The 25,007-nt window shown below is 37.4% G+C and overlaps 3 protein-coding genes across 4 annotated transcripts; 2 read left to right on the plus strand and 1 right to left on the minus strand.

The window, feature by feature from the left end:
• Positions 1-13,819: 13,819 nt before the first annotated feature.
• Br140 (bromodomain-containing protein 140) lies at positions 13,820-17,693 on the plus strand. Of its 2 annotated transcripts, none has more exons than XM_066742842.1 (8): positions 13,820-14,105; positions 14,213-14,495; positions 15,018-15,861; positions 15,952-16,251; positions 16,322-16,496; positions 16,559-16,971; positions 17,059-17,424; positions 17,498-17,693. In XM_066742842.1, the coding sequence occupies exons 1-8, from the start codon at positions 13,986-13,988 to the stop codon at positions 17,676-17,678; spliced, it is 2,682 nt and encodes an 893-aa protein (XP_066598939.1). In that variant the 5' UTR covers positions 13,820-13,985; the 3' UTR covers positions 17,679-17,693. The 2 variants fall into 2 exon arrangements, with proteins under 2 accessions (XP_066598939.1, XP_066598940.1); XM_066742843.1 differs by having other exon boundaries at positions 14,010-14,133.
• A 2-nt stretch (positions 17,694-17,695) lies between these two features.
• On the minus strand, positions 17,696-19,586 carry pyd3 (beta-ureidopropionase pyd3). The gene is made up of 5 exons (XM_066742846.1): positions 19,297-19,586; positions 18,911-19,158; positions 18,456-18,844; positions 18,057-18,374; positions 17,696-17,976 (listed from the first exon to the last, which is right to left on the minus strand). Exons 1-5 carry the CDS (start codon positions 19,389-19,391, stop codon positions 17,914-17,916), a joined length of 1,113 nt encoding a protein of 370 aa, XP_066598943.1. The 5' UTR covers positions 19,392-19,586; the 3' UTR covers positions 17,696-17,913.
• Positions 19,587-20,313: 727 nt separating this feature from the next.
• Positions 20,314-24,999, plus strand: Rab11 (RAS oncogene family member Rab11). The gene is made up of 5 exons (XM_066742847.1): positions 20,314-20,604; positions 21,252-21,447; positions 21,534-21,808; positions 21,900-22,056; positions 23,130-24,999. Exons 1-4 carry the CDS (start codon positions 20,565-20,567, stop codon positions 22,034-22,036), a joined length of 648 nt encoding a protein of 215 aa, XP_066598944.1. The 5' UTR covers positions 20,314-20,564; the 3' UTR covers positions 22,037-22,056; positions 23,130-24,999.
• Positions 25,000-25,007: the final 8 nt, after the last annotated feature.

Genomic DNA, 25,007 nt, shown 5'->3' on the forward strand with positions numbered 1-25,007 from the left:
TGTAAATAGACGCTCCTCTGCCACGAATCCAAATTCACCAGCCGCTTATTTGCGTATTGGAAAAGGGGTTAAAGGAGTTTTTGATCAGACTCTCCCTCTCTCTCTCTCTCTCTCTCTCCCTCTGCATTATCAGAGGGGAGCGAGGGAATATAAATTTGGATAGATTTCCGGTTTAATTTCAGATTTCGTTCATACCAGCGGTCTTTTAATCCGACTGATATGTTGCTGGACGATTCACATCTGAGAGAACTGCTACCGGAAGCCGGGCTGGAAGTTTGCACGTCGACGTTATCTGACAGCAATCAAATTTATTCGACGCAGCGTCCAGCAGGCCCGGCTGCTCGGAATTTATATTCCACGCGGAATCAGAAGCCGTGCATCATCCGCTTAAGTCAACGAGCCAATCGCAAACAAGGCGACTGCACAATGTCCAGATAACCATACACCCAAACTGTGTATTGTGTATATATAGTAGTATACCACCCTACTACCTCTCTACACTCTCATTATCGAAATTCGTTTTAAGCATATCGAAAATATCGCCCTGGCCTGCGACTCACGATCAACCGTGCAGATGAAACCCGGGACGTCCTTCCTGGCTCTTTCCCCTTCCAACACAGAGAAACAAATTATTAAACTTGAATCTTATACCGTTTCACAGCACTGCAATAATATATAAATTGTTTATCACAAATATAGTTGTCTTTCCTCGATAATACGATAAAAGGTCGTTTGCAAATGGCTCTACTTAGGAAGGTTAATTAAATTTGAAAAGAATCACCAGTTGCTGGCAATTTACGCAGCATCTACTTGTATCGAGCATCCGTCGATTAAGCATCTAATGAAACGTGTCTCGTGAGTAGTTAGATTTGATCTCATTACAAAATAGATGAGACGTGAACTCGTGCCGAGTATGTTTGGTTATCCCAGTGCGACTCAAGGGCTCGGTGCCCTCACTAATGATATCAACCCCTAAGAGCACGCGAATCCCACGAGGCTTCTCCTATACGTGCATTACTCTTTCACTATGTCTGCGTCCACTCGACGTATATACCAACATTCGCTAATATCGCTTTTCATATTAAAACCTCATCGTGTTGTCACGTTTCATCGCTCCAACATTCGATGAAAGAAACTCGCGAAAATAATTTCAGACTGACAGACGCGAAACTAGTGAGTAGTAAGACTGCACTTTGGTCAGACATTTTGATCCTTGTGTGTATATATCCCAAAGAGCAAACACACGTGTTTATCGAGCCAACCAAAGTGTGATTTATCGAGATTTCCAAGGTTTAGTGATTATAGCATAGCATTGGTCGTACAAGTTAACACTTTGTAGTAGCAAAGCTCTTATTTATACAATTATACCTGCTCGCTACAACGTATAGAAGAATGTGTCAAAACTAAACAGCCAGGTTGACCACGTACTAACAAAGCTTACATACATCGCACCAACATTAAACGCTTGCGGCAACAATTATACCTAGGTTGATGTGGATAAGCCGAGAAAGTTTAGTTTCAGACTCGAAACTCGCTGTGTGTGCTTATCAAACTTAGAAATAAAAGCATTCTATAGTGTAATTTGTGCTATAAAACTTTACAATTCCGCATGAGCATCGGAGAAAAACGAAAAGAGCAAAGGTAGAGAGAATATTTTCTCAGCAATGGGTGAAAGACGCAAGAATAATCTCTGTACCATTGAGAGGCGACGTGTGTCAGTTTGGAATGTTTATTACGGTAAAAGGAGAAAAAAGAAAAATTAAGAGAATTGTTCTGTAGAAGGAGATGGAAAATTTTTGACAACATCGACTGTGTGTCAAACTAGAAATCTCTGTGTTTATTACTTTTTTAGAAGCTGGCATATCGAAAGTGTGCGAATAAAATGAGAATAGCTAGGGAGTATTATATAGAAGTGGAGAGAGGAGAGAGCACGGAAGATAGAAGAGCTTACGCCGCTGCATCGTTAAGAGTGGGTGGGTACGCACTAAAAGCTCAAGCTGAAGATTCCCCTCTAAGCACGCGAAGGGGGAGCTGGAGGGGGAGAGAGAAAAAGGAGGGTGGGTCTAAGAGGTTACAAGAGAGAGAGAGAGGAGGGAGTGTACGTTGTGCGAGCGTAAAAGAGAAAAGAGAGAGGATGCTCGGTATGAGGATGGTCTTAGAAAAAAAAGCACTTGTACGCGGTTGACAAATTGGAGTATTCCAAGCCGCAGGGTCGTTGGGGAATGTCGACACGGGTCGATGGTTTCCCGCAGGTAAACATTGCGGATGGGATATGCAAGGCTCATTCGATGGCTCTGGACTCGCAGGACCAGAAGCGACCACTCCTCCTTTTTCCCTCTTTCTCTCTCTCTCTCTCTCTCTCGACTTCATCTATTTACTTATTCTTTCTGGCTCACAAAAAGCAGATACCCCCTGCATACTCTGCTAGGTCCTCTATTACTCACTCACACATACACACGTACACTTTTACTCACAAAGCGGGTGTATGTACTTTTAAAAACTGAAATTGCGCAAACAAGCTAAAAACTCACGTCTCACTACTTTCACAAAACTGTTAATTATATCTGAAGCTTTGCTTTGAGATTTTAATTTGCTCCTTTGGTACATTTCATCTCTAGCCGGATAAGCTGGCAACGTACGATAATTCCTTAACGTGAAAAACTAACGATCTTCTGAAATTGAAAATAAGTTAGGATTTAAAAGAGACAAAAAGTGTTAGTTTTTTACAACAAGGTTTTTTTGCACGAACCGAGGTTTACGTTATGGAGAAATAACATTGATCTTCGTTTGGGGAGACACGAATCTTGTTTTGGATTCAGATTTGAGACGAGGACGTCCGAATCGGAGCTACGCCGGGAGAAACGCTTGCATATTCAACGTTGGATACGAGGTCAGCGCGGCAAACAATAATCTATGATTCTGCAGGGGTTAGAGAGAGTCATTGGTGAAATCGCAGCGGCTTTCCGTGTGGACGAGGGTGGAGTGCGGTTGGCAGGGGAGATGGAGGCGTGGAGAGGAAGGTAGGATGTTAGGGAAGGACGACTGCTCAAAGGACGAGAATGTAGATGCGCATATATGTAGTACATGAAGTGGCAGGCTGAAACGTGTCGAATTACTGCAGTATCTCAATATTCCACGAGGGTAAGACTACGCATCATCAACATATACCATCGTATATAACAATTTCATACTCATTCGGTATTCACAACTTCCCTTCAAGGATCGCCTTATTTCTATGCACAATAATCTCGCACGATTTCTACAACAATTATACATTATAAAATAATGGAAGAAACGAACGGGAATTAAAGCACGTGCCTCCTCGCTATCTGGAGACTTGGAAGAGCTGAAAATACCGATGCTATAAAAGAAGGGTCGACCTTATGCGGTAATGTAAGGAAAATGCTAGGAAAAAGCATGCTGTGCCAAAATACAACATAAATGGGCATATCATGGCACGGGAATAAACGGCTGAGATAAGGAATCCACGGCAATTTGTAAGCACGAGCGGCACACGGAGAGACACGTGAAATGTGGGGAATAGGGGGAAGTGAATCTCAATAATGGAAGGTCCGGGGGTAGAAATAAAAGAGGATAGTTCGGTGGGAGGGAACGGCTGGTTATGGGAAAAAGGACGAGAGAGAAAAAGGGATGGTATCGCGAAACAATTTTACGTGCGTGGCTGACTGCAAAAGTTTTTTTTTCTCCATCAGCAATGCCGCTTGCTGGCATTCTCGGTGTTTCCCGCATCCATAGGCCACCGAGCGAGATATCGAAGCTCATCGAGTAAGGGGTTAGGGGCTGCTATGGTCAGACATTATAGAGAACTGTCTACGCGGTACGTCTGTATTCCATTATGTAATGGCCCATTGTACCGCAGAATCCTACGACGAGAAAGCCCATTGGGTGTCGTATACACCGACCGAACAGTATCCAACTTTGCCCGGTAATTAAAGGAAACGGCTGCACAAGTAGAATTATTGATATCGTTCCCTTACAACCGTTTCCCTCATACCTCACTTGCAGACTGACCAAATCTATTCCTATACATAATGATATGGCGTTAAACTTTCCTTTACGCCAAAGACACTGTCATTCATTTTTAAACAAACTTCGCTACTCTCCTGCATTTCAATGCTTAATGATCAAAAAATTGTCAAAGTATCGGGAGAGCTAAAGAAAAGCTAGAGAGTTTACAAATTAATTTCGTTAGAACGGCGCGGTTAGTCGGAATAGCAGAATAAAATTGTAAATAAAGGATTTTCGAAGGACAAAGCTTCTTGTCTCTATGGCCGATTCATTATAATTCGCTTTAGCGTAGTTTAACAAGCTCGGTCGCCTCCGGCACTGAGAGTTTGCCACGGTCCACGAACTCTCTGCATGCGAGGGAGAGGATTGGCCTTTTTGCACCTGTCAAGACCGCAGGTGGCGCGAGCGTGTGTCGCTAGCTTTCTCTCACTCTCCGAACAAGGCGGGTCATGGATTATAATGTTACTCACGTGATCGGTAACAGCCATGCGATCAACTTTCGTCTGTAGAAATGTTTGTGGAAACTCCCGTCGACGATCAAAACAACTTCACCAAGCTCTCTTCATTTCCAGCACTTTTGTCAATTTTGCCAAATTGTCTGTTGTAAAGCCTTACGGATCTCGTCCCTGGAAAAAGAAACAATAGTTAGATCGATAAAGTTCTTTCTGACACTCTTAAAAGGATGGAGATTTTTGCCAAGAAAATTGCTTGCTTGCATTTTCCTCGCGCTTAATTTGAAAAGGTAGCAAAGGGTCAAAGGGAGAAAAGAGAAGTAAAAGGTGAAGTTGGTGGCGGATGAGTGACAATTAAAGGTAAGAGGGTTGAAGGGGCACAGACAGATAGAGGTGTGTAAAATCATTAGCCCTAATTGGGAACGCGACGTGTCACACGGTCAACTGTCAAGCGATGAACACGTGACATTCGTTTTACAAAATGTTTCCGCATTGGAAACTATAAATTCTAACTAAGGATGTTGTATCTCGCATATCCATCCATTTTCCCGACTTTTCTTCCATATTAATTGGTTTTTTCCACTTCTTTTCCCACTATTTAAGGTCCACAATTAAATGTACACACATTGTTTCGAGTACAAAATTTTTACAAACATAAATTGAGAAAAAAGTAAATTGATCGTGAAATGAATCTTTTCTTTAAACGCGCCAATTAAATATTTACCCGATATTAATAAGATTTCACGAAATTGATTAAATTGGTTTAATTTCAATAATTTGGATTTAATTGAATCTCTTATTTACCAAAACCAAGCACATATCTATTTAAATCAAAAGATTTTTCTCTTCAATGTATTACAGATGAGGAAATTCACGAATTCGCGCATCCACGTAAATTTGATGAATTTTGCACTCAAGATATAGAGGTACAACAACGCTATCGATTTAGGCGAAACGCGTAAACCATCAACCCAGCTAGTCGTTCCAACGATTCATTCCCGAAAACACGCGTTTCATTGAAAAAAGCGGAAAATTTACACACGTGGGTGAAGTAAAAGGGACGCTGAAGAATGGCACGATTACCGAGTTAACGTTTCAGCTTGTAAAACGATCTAATTGCTGTGTCGATTTATAATGCACCATGCACGATCAGTCAACTTTCCTCGACGCCATCAATTAATTATCGCGACAAAACCACATTTCGTATTTATTATTTACGGAAACATTCTCAAAACCACAACGAAAAACCAATTAGAGACATTCAAAGCTGACACAATGATTATAAATTTTCATGGAAACTTTACAAATATGCAAGAAATACACGAAAAAAATTAGGAAAAAGCATTTACTTACACTGCAAGATCGGATCTTGGAAAGATTTTAAAGCGAGATTGCATGAATCGCTGAGAAACAGTCACGGCTCGTATAACACGACTGCATTAAGCCGTTGTAACATTTTAATGACTCGGCCGTCGTCTCTCTCTCTCTTCCCACTCCAACGAGTGACTCATTGACTCCATGACTGCAATACCAAATCGTCCTTGCAACCTTTTATTTTCTTTTTTCAAAACTCATGTTCCATTCGAGCCTACCTGAAAAAAAATCCACACTGTAAAAACTACATAGTGAAACGAATATAGAAAGAAACCAATCTCTTTCCCATGTCCTGATGAATGCATAGCGAATAGAAAAAGAATATTTTGAAGGGGTGGGGGAATTAAAAATGTACTCGCATTATAACCCAACGAATGCCACTTGATCTGCTAAAACCATAACTATACCGTTTTGAAGCTCTCAGATCCTATAAAGGTTTTTATCCGTTCACACACGTGAGTAACAAATGGTGAACAATCGCGAAGATAAAGTTTATAAAAGCAAATGTTTACCGAATAAACACTGTTGATTAGCTAAACCGATCGAGGCTAATAATAAACGGTCTTCCGTTAAATTTCTCCCATGAATTATAATACTATATTTTAGAGATAAGCTATTCAGCGAAAAGTTTCAATTGTTATTGCTTACGGTCATGCACCAGCTTAATTTTCATCCCCGAGATAGCCTCTCCTCCCTTCAACGTTAACAAGCAGAAACGGTAATTAAGCCGGTATTTACACGCTATATTAAATTTACAGTTTAATTTAAGCTTCGTGGGAATAGAAGGCGCATTTTTAAGAAATCATTGAGGAGACAGGCATTGATTAGGGGGAAAACTGGCAAGATTATCGTGCCACTTCTGCCAGGTTAGGATCTATTAAACTTGAAAATTGAGTTAAATCTGCAGGTAAAATCCTGGTAATTCTCGAAAGCGATATAAATCAATTTGGCGTGAAATAAATTCAGCGAAATCTTGATTCGTTTATTAAAAGGAATACGGGGCGTTCGGGTAGAGAGAAGAAAGAGAGTTGGGAAGAGGGGCGAGAGTGGAGTTTGGTGGAGTAGACGAGGCCAGACGAAGATGAGTTCGAGTAGCTTGAAACGTGCAAATGGAATCGCAAACCAATTTAATCGAATGACGGAAAATCGAGGGGGCGGGGGGGGAGGGTGGCTGGCTGGGGAGCGGTGTTAAAGAGGAACGAAGGGTCAAAAGGGGCAAAGGGCCGAGGTGGAAATGGCAAAGCCAGAGACGAATCCAGACTGCAAATGGAGGAGAAAGAGACTCTTGGAGATAGCAGTTATCAATTTTGATTTATGAGATAGCCATCGTGAAAGTGGTATAACCTACGTGTAATCCTCCACTCATCCGCACCAAAATTTCCATCCGAGCTTCGGCACAAATGATAATTGTTGATTACCCGCACATTATACGTACAGTTACGCCTTTGAATAAATCATTATAAATGCTAAGGATGTCTCGAAAGAAAATAATTATAGTTTTACTCGACAATAAAGCTTCAACTTTTTTCTCACCGTGAGATGATCAAAATAATTTGCTGCATAGCTTTGATACAGTAATAAGGAACATTTACAAGGAAATCGAACGCGGAAGTTTACGGTGTTGGTTAAACCGTAATTTATTAAGGGTGCATAAAGGGAAGGTGATTTTTGATGTTAAGCCAGGCACGTTGAGCGCGTTCAGAACGGGGATTTGTGCTGGTCTATCCATCAGAATTACCGGTACGTATTATTCTGGGCTGGGCTGTATGGCTATCGTCGAGGGTTGGGGAACAGAATGCGAGGGTGAGTTAGAGAGAGAGAGAGAGACGCTATTCGAACGCATCTACAGTGAAGGCTGAATCGACTGGCGATGGCGAGGCTTTTCATTAGCGGACGGCGAACCTGTGCACTTCGCCTCGATGACGTACACGACGCACCGGACACAAAAGCGGAAATGCGGCCGAAATGCGCTAAGCAAAACCCTCATCACTCGACTCTTTTTAGTACAAACCTGCGTAGGAAATGAAACTCCAACGATTAACTAATTGCTCCAGTCTTGTCCATGATAAAGCTGCAAACTGAGAAAAGGCCTTTCTCTCGATTATCACCTTCCAATTCCTCATAATCATCACTAAAGACCATCAAGCTCCTCTGCCAGTACCTGAAATTAAACACAAGAGTAAGTCCCTCTACAACAATGCTTTCATCCTTCGCATTAAACTTCTCCCATTGTTCTCTTTATGCTTAATTCTGTATAATTGCGCAATAAAACTTTCCTAACTTTTCTAATAAACTTTCGTGTTTCAGGGATTAATTCAACCATCATGCTCGATGTCTTATTACACCTTTATTTGTTTGCTGGCTATTAACTGCCCGCAAAATTCAGGGTCGTTTCCGAAAAAAATATTACGCGCCTTAAACAGAAGCTGTAATATTAGTTTATCGGCGGATGTCGTAGAATAGGGTTTAAGCGTAGCGAGAACTGACCGTAAACGCATTCTTATAGAGTACAACTTTATATTAACCACGCAAGAGATATAAAATAGCAATGTGGACGGTTAAACACCAGTAACGTTGTGAAAGCTGACTGGTAAAAAAGCCAAACTGCTACTGTTGCTCATTTTTACAAGCACTCTTAATCACTAGCTCTGCAAAGAATTATAAAAGGGTTATCATGGCCAACATATTCATGATAATCATAATACCAAGCTCTTGTCCTCGTTACTTTCTTTCGTTTGTTTCTTTCTCTTCCTTCCTTTCTATTCTTCTTCCCTCTTTTCTTATTTTCTACCCTGTTTTTAATATGTACACTGCACTGTGTAAGCCTTTTATATGAAACTTTCAGGTATAAAATAATCTCGCAGAGATTAAAAGTGATTTACAGTGGAAAATCTTGCAAATAAATTTTTAATTAAAAAGCTAGTCGAGCTTGGCTTGTTTCTTTCCTTCTTTATGTATACATCGCTCGATAATAGCATACTCCATTGATTTCTTTGACACTGCAACTTGGTTTATCTACGAAGCCAGAATGTCTTTTCATTTATGTAATTTAATTATCACAGACTGTAATTCATCCTGAAGCAAAACGCTCTTTTAATTTAGCCTAGTTTAAAGGCCATTCAACTGAATGTTCACAAATCCTTTCAAAAATTAAAAACAATTTATCAAAGTATTTCAAATTGAGATGCCTTTTTGAGAAAATTACATTCATACTTGGTTAAAGTTATCAAAGCATTCATAGAGAATTTCAGCAGAGCAGTTATACTAGATTGATAGTTTTTCAGGATAAATAGATGTATAGTGTGCATGAGGAGTTTAGAGCAAGAGAGCCCATAACTTTTCAATAATTAGGAGATGTGGGTTGAGTCTGGAAGGTCTGTAACTGCAAAACAGGACAATTGAGCTCATCGAAATGGGGTCGACTCTAGGGTGGTCGAAGAGGGTAGTCGAAGGGTGTATATATCAGTTGAGAGGGCTCTGACGAGTTTTTGCGCAAGTTCGCAAAATGTTATACTACCCACACGGACCTAAAACGTCCGACCCCACCCCTTAGTGCCACCCCACAATTTTGCTCGCTCGTATGTACGTAATAATCCAGTTAGGAAGTAACACCCCAAACTTACAAGAGGCAAATGCATATGCACGCAAAGCCAGAGACACTATAACTTGGTATTTTTAAGAATAAAACCAGAATTGATGGTAAACAAAACTCTCAAGAGTTAAATACCTTCACTAATCACATCATCCAACATTGTAACGAAATATTTCTCTTTTTCTCTCCAAAGAAAATGAGATTTTCCTCTTGCTCGAGTATTGTTTTGCCAGTTTTCCAAGTAACCCATCCATTTTCAAGTTTAACACAAGACTAGTGGGTAAATTCGAGAAGAGGTTCTTCGTAGTATTGCAAACTACGAAGGCACACGTGCAAATTGATGGGTATGGAATTCTAGCGGTGTTTTGTCACACGTGTCTAGCAGACGCAGTTACTGGGCGGAGAAGTAGAAGAGTCGGGTCACCCAGGAAGAAGGGTAGAGAATTTTGCATGCTACTCGTTGGATCGTGTGCCCGCAAAGTTAACGCTAATGCCTATCGATCTAGCTCCACCCTTTCCTTTCTTGCACCCGGTCCTTTCAGCTGAAATAATCTATGTCTGCCCCAAATGTACCAAACATACCTCGTTATTCAAATTGCAGAACTTCATCGATAAGCTCCAACAATCCTCCAAGTGGTACGTTAAAAACCCTATCCTTGATCACTGAAATATATTTGGAAAGTTTAGTTGTACATTGTTTACTATCAATGTATTATGAAGCAAGACTATATACTAACCGGGAATCTACTACTCTCCCACTCGTGTCAGGACTTTGCTACTGGTATGTCCTGGACTGTTCTGTTGCTAATTCGCTCCAACTCCGGTGTTCTGGAATCACCCGCTGCCAGGCCCTTCGCACCTTCCCTGCAAACATGTAACAGTGTAAGAGTTTCTGTGGTGTGGCGTGTAACTTACGACCGGTTGCGAACTATCGAAAGCCATTGCGCCACGACGACTTAATCGATTTTACCCCTCGGAATACTCATAGAATACACCTTGACCCTTAATCAAATCTGCCATTCCTTACGAATGCATCTAGATAACGTTAACTCCCAACGTTTTACACATTTCTCCCTACACGAAGAATAATTTTTCGCGAGATATTAACAAAATATTGTACACCCTCGAAATTGTAATTCTATTTCTATCGTCAAACGTTCTCTTTGTGCTTTAGCGTGTATTTCATCCTGATGAGTCTGACTTTTAACACATATCCAGCGATTAGTAATTTGATAATTTAGAGTTTAGAAGCCCTCCTGTGTATGTCTCTTTTTCGTTTTTAGTCATTCAATTAGTACACAGTGCACAGTAATGGTACAAGACAGTGAAAGTTATCGATCGATGCAAGAGATTATTCAGGAATTGCGCAGGAGTGAAACGTAAATATCATGGGGATTTGCGAGCAAGACAGCAGTAAATAAAAGAAAAAACAAAACGTGCGTGAAAAAAGAAAGCGCGTCGAGTCAATGGCTCTCTTGCACTCTCTTCCTCTGTCTGTCCCGAGAAACTCGAGAGATTCAAGCTGCTTCAAACGCTGAAAAACTCGTGTAGCACGAATGCTTAAAAATGTCCTTTCCACTTACATCGCACTACCTACTCCTGTCAGGTATATTCCTCTTAAAAAATAAAAATAATAATGAAATAAAATAAAAGAAAACAAAAACAAGCGAAGCACCGAGCTAATCAAAAGTACGTGAAACTGACAGTAGGAAATAAAAATTCAAAGGCTTTCCTTTCTGTTTGTTTTTAAAGGACAAACAGCTATTTCGTCTGAGAAAAGTTCGAGCTTCGGTCAAAGGCTCTTAATTGAATTACGGAGCAACTTTCAAACTGTAATCCGACAAACTTTGGAGGAATCTCCCTATGACATTTTCTCGTCTTACATGGCTTGACGCTTTTTCTAAGCTACGAGCTTATCAATTTTTTAACGGCGCCTCGTAAAAGTCTATTTTTCTGCGCTAGGATGCTAAACGTAAAAATCGCTGTTAACGCATAAAATGGGCCGAGCTAAAGCGAGCATCGCGCTGGGTGTACATAAAATTGCAGGAAACGAGTGACATAACGGAAACATTAAACCAGGGAATACAGGCGTCGTGCATGTAAAGCGCAAAGCCAATTAAGTTCGCTCAGAACGTGCTAAGTGCGTTCGTTCGCCAACTTTACGAGTCGCCCTTTCGGGATGGCACTGTGGATCATGAAAAAACTTATGTATAGCTTACGAAAGCGCGTTTCAATTTCATCCTAAGCTTAACACTTCTCGCAATTTTCAATGTTCCTCGGCTTACGACATTCACCCCCAACCACAAATAAATCAATTTAAATTACACTTTGTAATAATATTATCTACCCCTATCTCCCACGTTCTCTGCAATATTCCAAGTTTTATCATAATCCATTCAATGCTTTTATTTAACGAGCTCTTAACTGTTTTTTATTCTTTTATGTATAGCAGAAGCAAATTCCATGCAAAATATTTTACTAGAACTGCTTTTAAAACCCACCTCGCAGCATCGATCTGACTGATGCAGTAGCTTTCCACAAACAAATGCTGTATGTATATATATATATATATATATATATATATAGATATATATATACATCGTAAGTGTAAAAATTATTTCATCTATCCGTAATGGTCGGAACGTAAAATAAAACAAATTAACAATGCACATTTTAGTTCGATTCCCGTAATGAAACTTGAAAGATTGGTACATACTTTGAAAATTTTTGAAGGACTGCAGATAAAATTAAGCCATTTGCACGCTGGATCAACAAACTGCCGTACAGGTTCATGTCGTTACACGCTCCAAGCTTGTCGACGATGTTATGGGCCGTGATTTTTGCATTTTTTTCCTACATAAAATCGTTTCTCTTCCTCCCTCGCTTCTCATTGTTTCCAGCTCACTTCTTGTCGCTAGACGTGACCCTGAAAGGGTGCTGGGTGGTCGCCCCGAGGACAACTTCGCAAGGGCTCAAAGCACACACACACACACACACGTGTACAACGCACATGCGTGCAATCAAGCGGAGGGCCTGTCATGTGTGAAAAAAAATGGGCGGCATTGTAGGGCAAATTGCCCCTGCAATCTTTAGGAGATGCTTATTTTCCGCCCATGGACCACCCCTGCTGTGGTCGAGGTACTTGTATGCTAACAAAGAGCCAGGAGAAACTAGAAAGATGGCAGCTGAAAAAATAAACCCCAAAATTAAAAAAATGGGCTTAAAAAATAGCGAAAAAACAAAATCAAAAATTATTTTCGTAAAAATAGAACAACCTTTAAAAATTAATAAATGATACGAAATATAATCAACATTTGATGAAAATAATATAAAGTATATTATTTTTGTTAAATATATATATAAAAGCACTTTTTATATTTCTCATTAAGATGAAGATAAATTTTAGGAGCAACAATGTATTGACTTTGTTTTTAATATGGATTGCTGTAAACATTTTGGTGAATTTTTGTTTCAAGTAGTCAAAAAAACTAAGTGCTAAACCTAAAATTGATATAGTAATTTTCTTCTCAGTTTATCCCCCTCCCTATGTACAGTTTAAATGGGGAAAAAATTGAAGGACCAGAGTTGAATGCGATCCAGTAAAGTAGAAGGGTTATGGATGAAGAGACTGGAGAGAAAAAGGGTTTGGGTGTGTGAAATGAATGGAAAATGAAGAGTTTGGCTCTCTTCAACGTTAACTTTCAATGCCAACCCAAGTACTCAGTCCTTCCTTACTTGACAAGTATCTTTGAGGTTGCGTTTGAAAACTCTTTGTGCAGTAGTGTGGTATAGGATAGAATCAGGTAACTGTTTGGTGAGGATAAGGTGAATTTCTAGAAAAATAGCAGATGCAGAACTCCATTGTTAACTCTCTAAACGACGACCAGTAAAGTCACTTTCTAACGTATCACTTAACGGTTTTCCCTCCAAAGTCTAACAAGTGACGCCCGACACCTTCTTTACCATCGTTACTCTTGTATTGCGCATCTGAGTGCGCATGCTCTACATACTTTCATTTGAAAGTCTGTACGGGATAGGTCGAATAGAAAAGAAGCTAATGTCAAATCAAGTCAAAATGTCTCTATTAATATTTTATTATTATTTATTAAATTATTAATTTTTTCGACTATTTCTAAATAATTTTATGATATAGAAACGTTAATTAGAATATGTATTACGAATAATAAATGCTTCTGTTAGATGGAAAATTAGTTGTGATATTTGGCGCGAAAAGCTTGCAAACCGGAAGTGATAAGATGGCGTCGCGATCATGCACGAAAAAGCATTTCCTTCCCCTCCTCGTATTTTTGTAGTAGGGAGTGGGGATGAGTTAGTGAAAAAAAATTCTCCAGGGCAGCCAGTACACAAGACAGGCTAGAAAGCATGGAAAAATGGAGTTGCCTTACCTGGATTACCGGAATCGACTGAAATGATCCAAGCCGGATTTTTAGAGATGTTTGCAAATAACCGTTTTTAAGGCTATCCGGGGAGCTTTGTTTTATAATATATTATATTTATATTGTAAGTAATATTTCAAGATGAATACTCCACAATCTAACAAGAAAAAGGGTCGTAACAGGATAGGAATACATAGTGACAGTATTTCAAGCAGTGGAGCAGAAACTTTAAGCATACAAGAGGCACAAAAGTTTGTTTTGGTTAGTCATCTTTTCCTTTTTATTAATGGTAAATTAAATCTCCCTAGTAATTGTATTGCTCATATCGCTTTTATATATCTATTTTATTTTTTGTTTGCTGACCAAAGGTACATCCAATAGGCGAGGATGGAAATAAACCTGTTAAATTGGGTATTACTGAAAGCATACCAATCATACCATTTGAGGTGAATTCCTTTGATGATAAAACTCTAGTATCAAAAGGAAATAGCATGATACTGGAAAAAGAAAAAGAGGATAAAGCAATATTAGGTACATTACCTGTAGCCAATGTCAAGGAGATTGAAGGATATGAAAATCAAATAGGGGAAGCTGAGTCACTTCCTAATTCATATGTTAGATTTATGGAGCGTAGTGGAGAAGAGTTAGATGGTAACTAAATAATGTTTCATTCTGCATCTATGTTCATTTTATATTAATATTTTTAATGTAGTATGGACCATAGCATTAAGATAGTAGATATAGTTTAAGCCTTATAAACAAATAGATCTTGGTATAAAAAAAAATTAAATATAATATGTAAAGTCACCTTATGAAGTGTATAAAATTGCAAAATAGATCTGTTTGACTTGTTAAATAACTCAGAAACAATCTTTTTAGCAATTTGCGATTTTAGTATAGTTGTTAACAATTTTGAAAGTGTAACAAAAATTTCATGAAAATCTTTCCATTTATACTTCTGCAATTTTACAGAAGGTGCTGTGTTAATTTTAATGTATAATATCTTAAAATAAGCTACCTAAATGTTTTCTTATAGTAATCACCTAATTTTATTATAGTAAGATTTACTTATATGATAAATTTAAACAATATCTGTTGACTTTTAATGCCACAGCTTCAACTATTTTAAATAGTAAATTTTTAATATAATGGACACATTTATTCTTTGTCAAGGTGAAGTGGAGTATGACTTAGATGAAGAAGATACAGCATGGCTGACTATTGTAAATGAAAGGAGAATATCCTCTGGTCTCACTCCTCCACTTGAAGCCAACACATTTGAATTGTTAATGGACAGATTAGAAAAAGAATCTTATTTTCAACAACAGACAAATGGAGGTGGAGGTGTAGCTGCTGATGAAGATGCAGTCTGCTGTATCTGTATGGATGGAGAATGTCAAAACAGTAATGCTATCCTGTTCTGCGATATGTGTAATCTTGCTGTACACCAAGATTGCTATGGAGTACCATATATTCCTGAAGGTCAGTGGCTGTGTAGAAGATGTTTGCAGAGTCCATCAAGAGCAGTAGACTGTGTACTGTGTCCAAATAGAGGAGGAGCTTTTAAGCAGACAGATCGTCCAGCTACTTGGGCTCATGTAGTATGTGCCCTATGGATTCCAGAAGTAAGATTTGCAAATACTGTATTTCTAGAACCAATCGACAGTATTGAAAGTATACCTGCTGCACGTTGGCGTTTAGCTTGTTCAGTTTGCAAACGTCGAGGTGTAGGGGCATGCATACAGTGCCATAAGAGCAATTGTTATGCGGCATTTCACGTAACTTGTGCGCAGCAAGCTGGTCTTTGTATGCGTATGCAAACTGTACAGCCAACCAATGGAGAACCAATGCTCGTACAAAAGACTGCTTACTGCGAGGCTCATACACCACCAGATTATCAACCCTCTACAAATCCAGCAGATGCCAGAAGAAGAGCTATCGCCAATAAAAAAAGCTCTTCTGCACCAGTTATATCTATTCCAACCATACCTCCTGAACGAATTCGAGAAATTGCTAGGTAAGCACCTGTAGAAATTAAATTGATCAATAAATCATAATTAATGGATTATAATTAACTAATAAATTACTTCTCTCGTGTCATTTACAGTTTGGCAGAAGGTTTACCAAAGAAAAGCCAGCTTATTCAACGCCTGATTGCTTACTGGACACTAAAACGTCAATATAGAAATGGCGTTCCGCTTCTCAGACGTCTCCAAAGCTCTCATCCACATTCTAGACCTCCAACGCTTGGGGATTATGTTACTCCACCTACTGATGGTGAATTACCAAGAGAGCTTTACCGTCAGCTTAAATACTGGCAATGCTTGCGACAGGATCTAGAACGAGCTCGACTACTTTGTGAGCTAGTACGAAAACGTGAAAAACTAAAGAAGGAATTGTTTAAAGTGTAAAACAATATATAGTATATTTCTTGTATTGCTGAAATAAACTCCTTTAAATATTTGATTCTTTTTCAGAAAAGAAAAATGTTTATGGTTCGAATTGAGACCATTGGAGAGTGTTTTGCACACTTTACTGGACGCCATAAAAGCAAAAGACACAAATGACGTTTTTGGACAACCTGTAAATATAAAAGAAGTTCCTGATTATCTTGATATCGTTACCCATCCTATGGATCTTTCCACCATGCGGGTAAATATTTAAATCAGCAGATATTAAGTTTTTAAATGGTCTTAAAACTATATGTGTTCTAGATGAAAATAGAACGACAAGAATACGACTCCATTGCAGCGTTTGAAACTGATTTTACACTTATGGTAAATAACTGTCTGGCATATAATCGTAAGGATACAATGTTTTACCGAACCGGAATGAAGATGAAGGAACAAGGTGGAAGCTTGATAGAACAAGCACGCAAAGATTATCCGGAATTTGACGTAGCAAGTGAAAGCGAACCGCCAGGAGCTAAATCGAGAAAGAGGGAAAGAACTAGTCGTGCCCGTACTGAAAATGATACGCAAAGAGGTGACAAGGAAATTGCTGGAGTCAATCGTAGAACTGCAGTATTGTTCACCAGGAAAGCTAGAGCACGCGCCAGTCGGGGAGGTCAACCCTTGTCATTAGAAGGCGAACAAAAAAAGCAGGGTGATAGTTTTAAAGTATACAGGTATTACATTCCTTACAAACACAACTTAAGCTATTAGAAACAAATTTGTAAACAATATATTTAATAATATGTTAATTATTATTGTAGGAGCGGAGCAATGGATAGTGATATCGGTGAAGGAGAGAGTCAATCTTCCAGCTGTAGTAGTTGTTCGACTAGCAGGTCTACAACACCAGATCCCGAAGAGGAAAAATTGAGGCAAGACGAAGGTGTTAAAAAGAATGAAGAAAAACCGAAAACCCCTGAGAATACTCTAGAAGCATTACAATTAGTTTGGGCTAAATGTCGAGGATATCCGTGGTATCCGGCATTAATTATTGACCCTAGCACACCCAGAGGTACCATACATAAAGGAGTACCAATTCCAGCTCCTCCAGATGATGTATTGGCTCTTGCAGTAAACTATAAGGAACCTGTTTTCTTAGTATTATTTTTTGACACCAAACGAACTTGGTAATTACCTCTTCCAGTTATCAATGATTATAAAATTTTATTTCTGATTTAACGCTGCATTTCATTTATACAGGCAGTGGCTACCAGGTGAGAAATTAGAAAAGCTTGGCGTATCGCAAGAAATTGACGAAGCTAAATTAGTTGAATCACGTAAACCGGCTGACAGGAAAGCTGTGAAAAAAGCTTACCAAGAAGCTTTACACTATCGTAAGCAAACGTATAATACCGCGCTAGGTGCAACGACCGTAGGCTAATTTATTAACACACAATAAAAGTTTAGAAAGTTTTACATTTAAAATTTTTTCTGACAACTTTCCTTGGAGTATATATATGTATATACATATATGTATATTCTAATGACAATTATTATTTTGCGTATTTGGTATTTGACGATTTCATACCTTTATTTTATTGAAAAAACTTTCACTCAAAACAAAAAATTAAACAATATTTCACTTTTATATATGGCACAGAAATTATTGTGAGATGCTATTTAGACAATTTTACGAATTCGGATAATTCCTTTTCATACAAATCAAGACGCTGTGTCATCTGCAATGTAGAGTATTGTTATAAGTAGTAGCATCAAAAGAATTTTTTAAAGAAGCAGAGGACTATTGCACAACTCTTACCCTGAATCCCCAGATGTCTTTCATTTGTCTGCACAAATTCAGGTCTAGATCAGCAACGAGGATTCCATCCTTGACTCTGCTCAACCCGCGAGTTCTAGAGCCATCCGGTGCCGCTATGTAACTAGAACCGTAAAAGTGGCCAAAATGTCTATGAGCAGGCAATTTATCACCGGATGTAAACTCGTGAGGAAAAACTTCTGTTCCCACACGATTAATGGCACAGGTATAATAGCTATTGGCTATAGCTGCATTTCTTGCCTCAATAGGCCACAATGGTTCGGATAAATTTCCAACTGTTGCGGATGGATTAAAAACAATCTAAAGCATATAATTTTTACAGATAAATTGTAAGAATGTTCAAATGATCTAAGCCAACTTATTCTTAAATAAATATATGACCTCTGCTCCGTTTAATCCAAACATCATCCAGTTCTGTGGATGATGGCGGCCATAGCAAATGTTAACTGCGATGCGCCCATAACAAGTATCAAACACGGGATGTCCAGTATTTCCCTCCATGTAATATGTGGATTCATTGAAATCTCCAATACGAGGGATGTGATTCTTTCTATGCTTTCCAATTACATTTCCATCTGTACCAATTATTACGCTTGTGTTCCATATAGTATCACCATTAACAGAATCCCTTTCTAAAATAGGTGATATAATAATCATATTATGCTGTTGAGCAAGCTTGGACAACAGCAAAGTAGTAGGACCAGATTCTGCATTTTCTGCAAATTCACACCATGGATATTTTTCTCTTGTGCAAAAAGCAAATGGCATATCTGTAAGAAGTATTAGTAAATTTTTCTTGTAACCAAGGTTTTAGATAAAAATCAAGAGAAGCCTACTCCAAGCCTCTTGTAAACAAACTATATTGACTTTGCAGCTGCCAGCATAGTTGATGTAGTTTGTTATCTTTTCGTATAAAGCATCTCTCTGATTTACTATTGGTTCAGTAGTCTCTTTAACAATTGAATGCTGTATTAGGCCAACACGTACAATTCTCTGAGGACTCAATTGCTCTTCAATAGAGCTATTAATCTTGTATCCTTGAACATCAATGCTTCCGAATGGTACTGATGGTAATATGATTGGTCTATAAAGAATAGTATTAAAAATTATTACACAGCTGATAGTGTTTCAGAAAATTCAAAGTGCTGCAAAATGAGATTGTGAGTTTGTTTGTTAACGTAAATAAGGAAATAATAATGATTACTAATGGAATATAACTCACGTTATTTCTCTACCATATAGGACACGCTTGACCTCAGTTAATTCTTTAATTGGTAAATGTTTTTCTAATATCTCGTCGATCGTATGCTCATACATCGTCAATCACCAATCGGAGCCAACAATCAAATCGAATGAATAACAATCAGTACTTGCAGCTGGCTAATGTCAAGCGTTAATACTTTTTGAGTGTGAGGTATTACTGATTATAATATAACTCTTCTCTTATCTTTGAATATAAGCAGACACAGACAAAGCCTCCAAATGTGGGAACTGGTTGGGCGGAAAAAACAGGAATGAGCGAATGAGAGTTACGCCGGGTGAATTGAGAGGGATGGGGAGAAAGAAGGGGGCCTTCAACTATCAAATTTACTTAACGCTCATTGGCTATTTTTCCACAGATCGAGACTTATCAAAAAGATTGCTGTATCTTTATCTTAAGAAAGTATAGTATCTTCCAATATTACTATACAAATATCCGTACAATTTGCAGAACACTTAAGAAAGGAAGAAAAATAATAAAGAAGTATTTATATATATAAAGCTTATTGCAATTAATTGGCACTTGCAAAATATAAAAGGGTGCGCTACAGACAATTAAGTGAGAGAATTTTGAAATATAAGAAAGGTTGAAAGAAATGATTTTTTATATTTTGAAGATAGGTGAACAACACGATGAACGAATAATATTATTGCCCAATGAACAAAAGGCCAATGACGCCCGTATAATGTTATTGCGTCACTGGGCAAAAAAAGCTCTCCCATTGGACGGAAATATGGAGGTCGTGGCATATGTGTGTAAGAGATGATTGAATTCGAGTTTCCGATTAATCAAGAATGAGGAGAGAAAAAAATTGTTTCATTAAAAATAATAGTCAGAGGGAGAGAAATGGGAAATTTTTGTGTGCATGGAGGGGTTTCCCGTAAAATTCGTAAAGTCCGCAAATGGTAGCGCGCAGGTGCGTGCAATCGCTACGCATGCGCAAGTAATCGTTTTGGAGGGGCGTAGAAAGGAGGCCATATTGTAGTAGAATTTAATTGAAAGGACGAAAATAATTGTGTCTCCGCGTAAATCCCGGGCTGTCCGATAGTAATCAGGAGGCCTAGTAGCATTACCGCGTAATCTGACAGATTTCTAAAAGAAGATAAAGTGATTAGTGGCTAATTGGCTACTGCAAAATTTTCATTCACTACCGCTGATCCAGGTAACATCGCTCCGGGCACCACATCGTCCACCCATCAAGGGGGTTTCTGTGTTATACCGCTGACGAGATGGGTACCCGTGATGACGAATACGATTACTTGTTTAAAGGTATTTCTTCCATTGTTTTCGCGAGAAATAATAAAATTGTTTCACCTCCTGTCTTTGACACGTGGACGCGAAACTAAAATTTCTATCGCAAAGCTATCCGAAATTCAATGTAATTTTGTATCGGGCTATTCTTTAAAAATTTCTGACATCATATGATCGGCACTGGTTGATGAGTGATTCAGAGAGTACGTTAAATATAAAACCCTAAACGTTGACGAATACTGTACTTTGGCCCGCCAATTTACTCGTGTTGAATTTACTTTTTCCACTTGCGTACATAACTGTATCTTAGAAAATGTCAAATTGACACGTAGAGCCAACTTGTGGATCTGCTCGAATCTCTACTGTATACCGCATCTTCCAATGAGAATCCTCTTGTTTTTGTTTTCCCATTAATTATTCGAACGCTCTCTAGAGCCGTTTTTCTCTTTGTCCCGATAAATGTATAACCGTGCCAATTATACGTACCCAGCTTGTCTATTTGAATGTATCATTGAAATAGAGACAAAGATAGGAGGAGAATAAAAGATTAGTGATGTAATTGCTTACTGATTTAATAATATGATGATTTAATAATACTTTCTTTGGAAATTTCTTAGAAAAATGGATCATTCTTTAATATTTAATATTATATATGTGCTTTCTAGTGGTTTTAATTGGTGATTCCGGAGTTGGAAAAAGTAATCTTCTATCCCGATTTACGAGAAATGAATTCAACTTAGAATCTAAATCGACTATAGGTGTTGAATTTGCTACACGTAGTATACAGGTAGATGGGAAAACAATTAAAGCCCAAATTTGGGATACGGCTGGTCAAGAACGATATCGGGCAATTACCTCCGCGTAAGTTGTAAAACTAATATTTCAATACTAGGCGGGATATTAATTTATGTCATTATTAAGTTTTTTAACTTAATTCGATATTATAGATATTATCGGGGAGCCGTTGGGGCTTTACTGGTTTACGATATTGCCAAGCATCTGACATACGAAAATGTAGAAAGATGGTTAAGAGAATTGCGGGACCATGCTGATCAAAATATTGTGATCATGTTAGTTGGCAATAAGTCTGATTTGAGGCATTTGCGCGCAGTTCCTACTGATGAGGCTAAAGCTTTCGCAGAAAGAAATGGCCTTTCATTTATTGAAACATCTGCTTTAGATTCTACTAATGTTGAAACAGCATTTCAGAATATATTAACAGGTAATGTGATAATGTGTTAAAATATCTTCCTTCCTGTTTGTTCATTCAAGAATGTTAATCATTACTCAACAATTGATTTGGTGCTTTACAGAAATATACAGAATCGTATCTCAAAAACAAATAAGAGATCCACCAGAAGGAGATACAATCCGCCCACAAAATGTAGAACCTATTGATGTGAAGCCCACAATGAATTCTGATGGAATGCGCAAGCAGTGTTGCCAGTGACTCAAATCGCTGCTTGAAATGTGTGTACACGTATATACAATATAAGTATCACAAATGTACACTTGGATAATGTCTAGTTTTTAAAAGATTTAGTCCATGATTCAGGAAAAAAAGCAGGAAAAAAGCAGTGTGAAGATTCTGAATAATTCTTTGTACGATAGCATAGTTTTAACATAAGATAAATGGTTAATTAATTGTAACTGTTAAGTTGATCTGTAAGTTGAATTGATTCTAACATATATCAAATATTAAATAATTTAAAATACTATTTCATCGCGTTTTCTTATTATTATTGTATTGTTTTTAGTAATATTTCATTACTAATTGAAAGAATTGTAGTATGTAAATAGCAAAGATATTGTCATTATTTAAATTATCCCGGTAACAAATGATCAAACTTTTACATTTAATTACTAATGCTTGCGTATAAGAAAGTATTTAATTATATATAATGTTTATATTTCTGATCATATTGCACATTATCCAACTGTAATGGAAATCTGAGAATATACATGACATTGGCATTGAAGGAAGCTTCAGGTAAAGCTTCTTTCATGAAAATAAGAGCTATGGAAGAAAAGAGAAAGGTGAAAATTCGATCATTATGTGTGTTTTGCTAATAAGTTCACAGATTTTCTACTCAACACTATAGTGATTCAATTTCAACAATATGACCAGATTTATAGTTTGCACAAATCTTTATATAATGGTGGTAAAAGATTTTTCCTTTATCTTTCAAGGATCCAGCTAAGATAGTTTATCAATATTTAATAGTAGTACAATCCTTACGTCGCTCATTCTCTTTGTATATTTTGCAGTAAAAGGAAATAGCTCTTGTACTAGATAAACATTGATAAGACTGATTGTCATATTATTTTGCCTTAATTTTCGAAAGCGAAACGAAAGCATGTCTGTATTGATCTTTATCCAAATAAACATGCAAAACTAAATCCACTGTCATCTCCCTTTGCCAAAAAAATAACTGAACAATTGAAATAAACAATAGCAATCTGTTAGAGAGATGCTGTTTTGATACTATGTATAACGAAATAGTTCAAGTATGTCGTGAACGAGTTTTGAAATTATTTTGCAGAGGCTGTAACAAGAAGGGAGGGAAGAACACAATGCTGGCCGGTACTAGATTTGGCAGGTGGATATGGTGGATTGTGGTACAACACACACAAGGCTATTCCTGTAAGGCAGACATCTCATAGACACACAGGAATTTTCCTAACTCTGCTGAAATTGGAGAGGGAAATAATATTATTCTTCTCATTATTATTATTATTCATTGTCGCTTCTTAATGAATATGCATTAATACAGTCATGATGATGGAAAGAAGAAAATTCTATAAAAATACGCATAAAGAATAAGCTATGTTGCAGTATAAAACATAAACGTGCACAAATACCATACTTCTCATTTACGACAACATTATTACCCCTTTAATTAATTAGCCTCACATATTACCTTTGCCAGAACGTAGTTTGCAACTGTGTTTCAAATGTTCTACATACTGTCGTTGCTGCTTTGTAATACACGTGTAGAAATAAAAATTCTTTGTTGCGTATAGCGTGATTGAATAGTTCGGTAAATCAATATCCATTATTACTGTATTATGCATATGCTCACTTCTTGAGAGGTTTTTAGCAGTTGAAAATATATAATATATTTCAGTGCGTTTGTTACAATAAAATATGACGCGCGATTTAAAATAAGAATGAGAAGAAATAGAAGAGGATATCTTGCATAACGTTGTAGATAAGAATCTTTTGCCTTGCACACCTTCCGCCTAATGTTACTTAATTTTAGTATCGGCGAAGATTATGTTCAATATACACAATATATAGTCTTTTTTTATAAAATGCTTTTGCAGTCTGTAATATGCGATTAATTCGAGAAGTATTCTCAAATATTCGACGGTCATATTTCAATACGTACTATTAAATTTAATAGTGTTATTTTAATGTATGTAGCTATAATAAATTAACAGATTAATCACTGTTATACATCTTATGTCATAAAAGTAAAGGGAAGCTTCAAAATAATTTGTCAATACGTATACTATTATGCATCTGCTACGAAATGCCTAATAGAAACTAAACGAATTATTCAAGAGAAATAAAACAAATTCTCTAAAAGTTAATTTCAACACGCCTCGAATAATTATAGCCGCTTCGAACGTAATTCATTTTTTTTTTGCTTAGTATTCGAAGTACGTAGTGTTTCTGAAGTGAGCCATGACTACATTTAAAGTATAAAAATATAGGTGGGAATTATAAATATTTATTTGTTGGAAAAATAAATAATCTTTTCTTACATATCCTCCCACAATCCTTGGCAAAAGCATTGGTAAGGCAAACTGAGGTAGAAAAATAATTAAGTTTAGCTGTCGGTCGATTCTGGAAGAAAGAATTTTTCAAATATAAATGAGAGAAAATAGTAAAAAGTAAATTGTATAAATTTTTATTTACAATTAGTTTATTTTGCTAAACATGATTAGTCTCATAAGCTGATGTACACAAATATTGAGAAACAACAAACAAAGAAGTTACAAAGTGATAAATATTGTAATTTACTTTAGAAATATTTTATATTGATAAAAATAGCTTTAATCATAAATTGACGGAAAATTATTTTTTTTAAGAGTCACAAGAATGATGAAAACGCCGTTCATTTCGGTATAATTACGCACGTGCTTATCATAAAAGCATACGCAGTTTGCCAAATCTGTTTATATTTATTTTAATACAATGAAGAAAGAGAAACTACAAAATCATAAAACAAGTTTTGCAATAAAAATTTATGCTGTAAATGCTTAGTGAATGTTGTAATAAATACTTTGTCGATACATATGTGAATTAGGGTCATTTGTATTAAGAGCGATCGACGAATGAATATAACTTGCGCGTGCTTAGTTTTCACCAATAAATTTTACAAAAATATACAGGCCATACTCTAATCATGTTT

The sequence above is a fragment of the Prorops nasuta genome, unplaced genomic scaffold (assembly GCF_024137725.1).
Source record: "Prorops nasuta isolate Cenicafe-Biocafe unplaced genomic scaffold, Cenicafe_Pnas_1.2 PNAS00032, whole genome shotgun sequence".
NCBI lineage: Eukaryota > Metazoa > Arthropoda > Insecta > Hymenoptera > Bethylidae > Prorops > Prorops nasuta.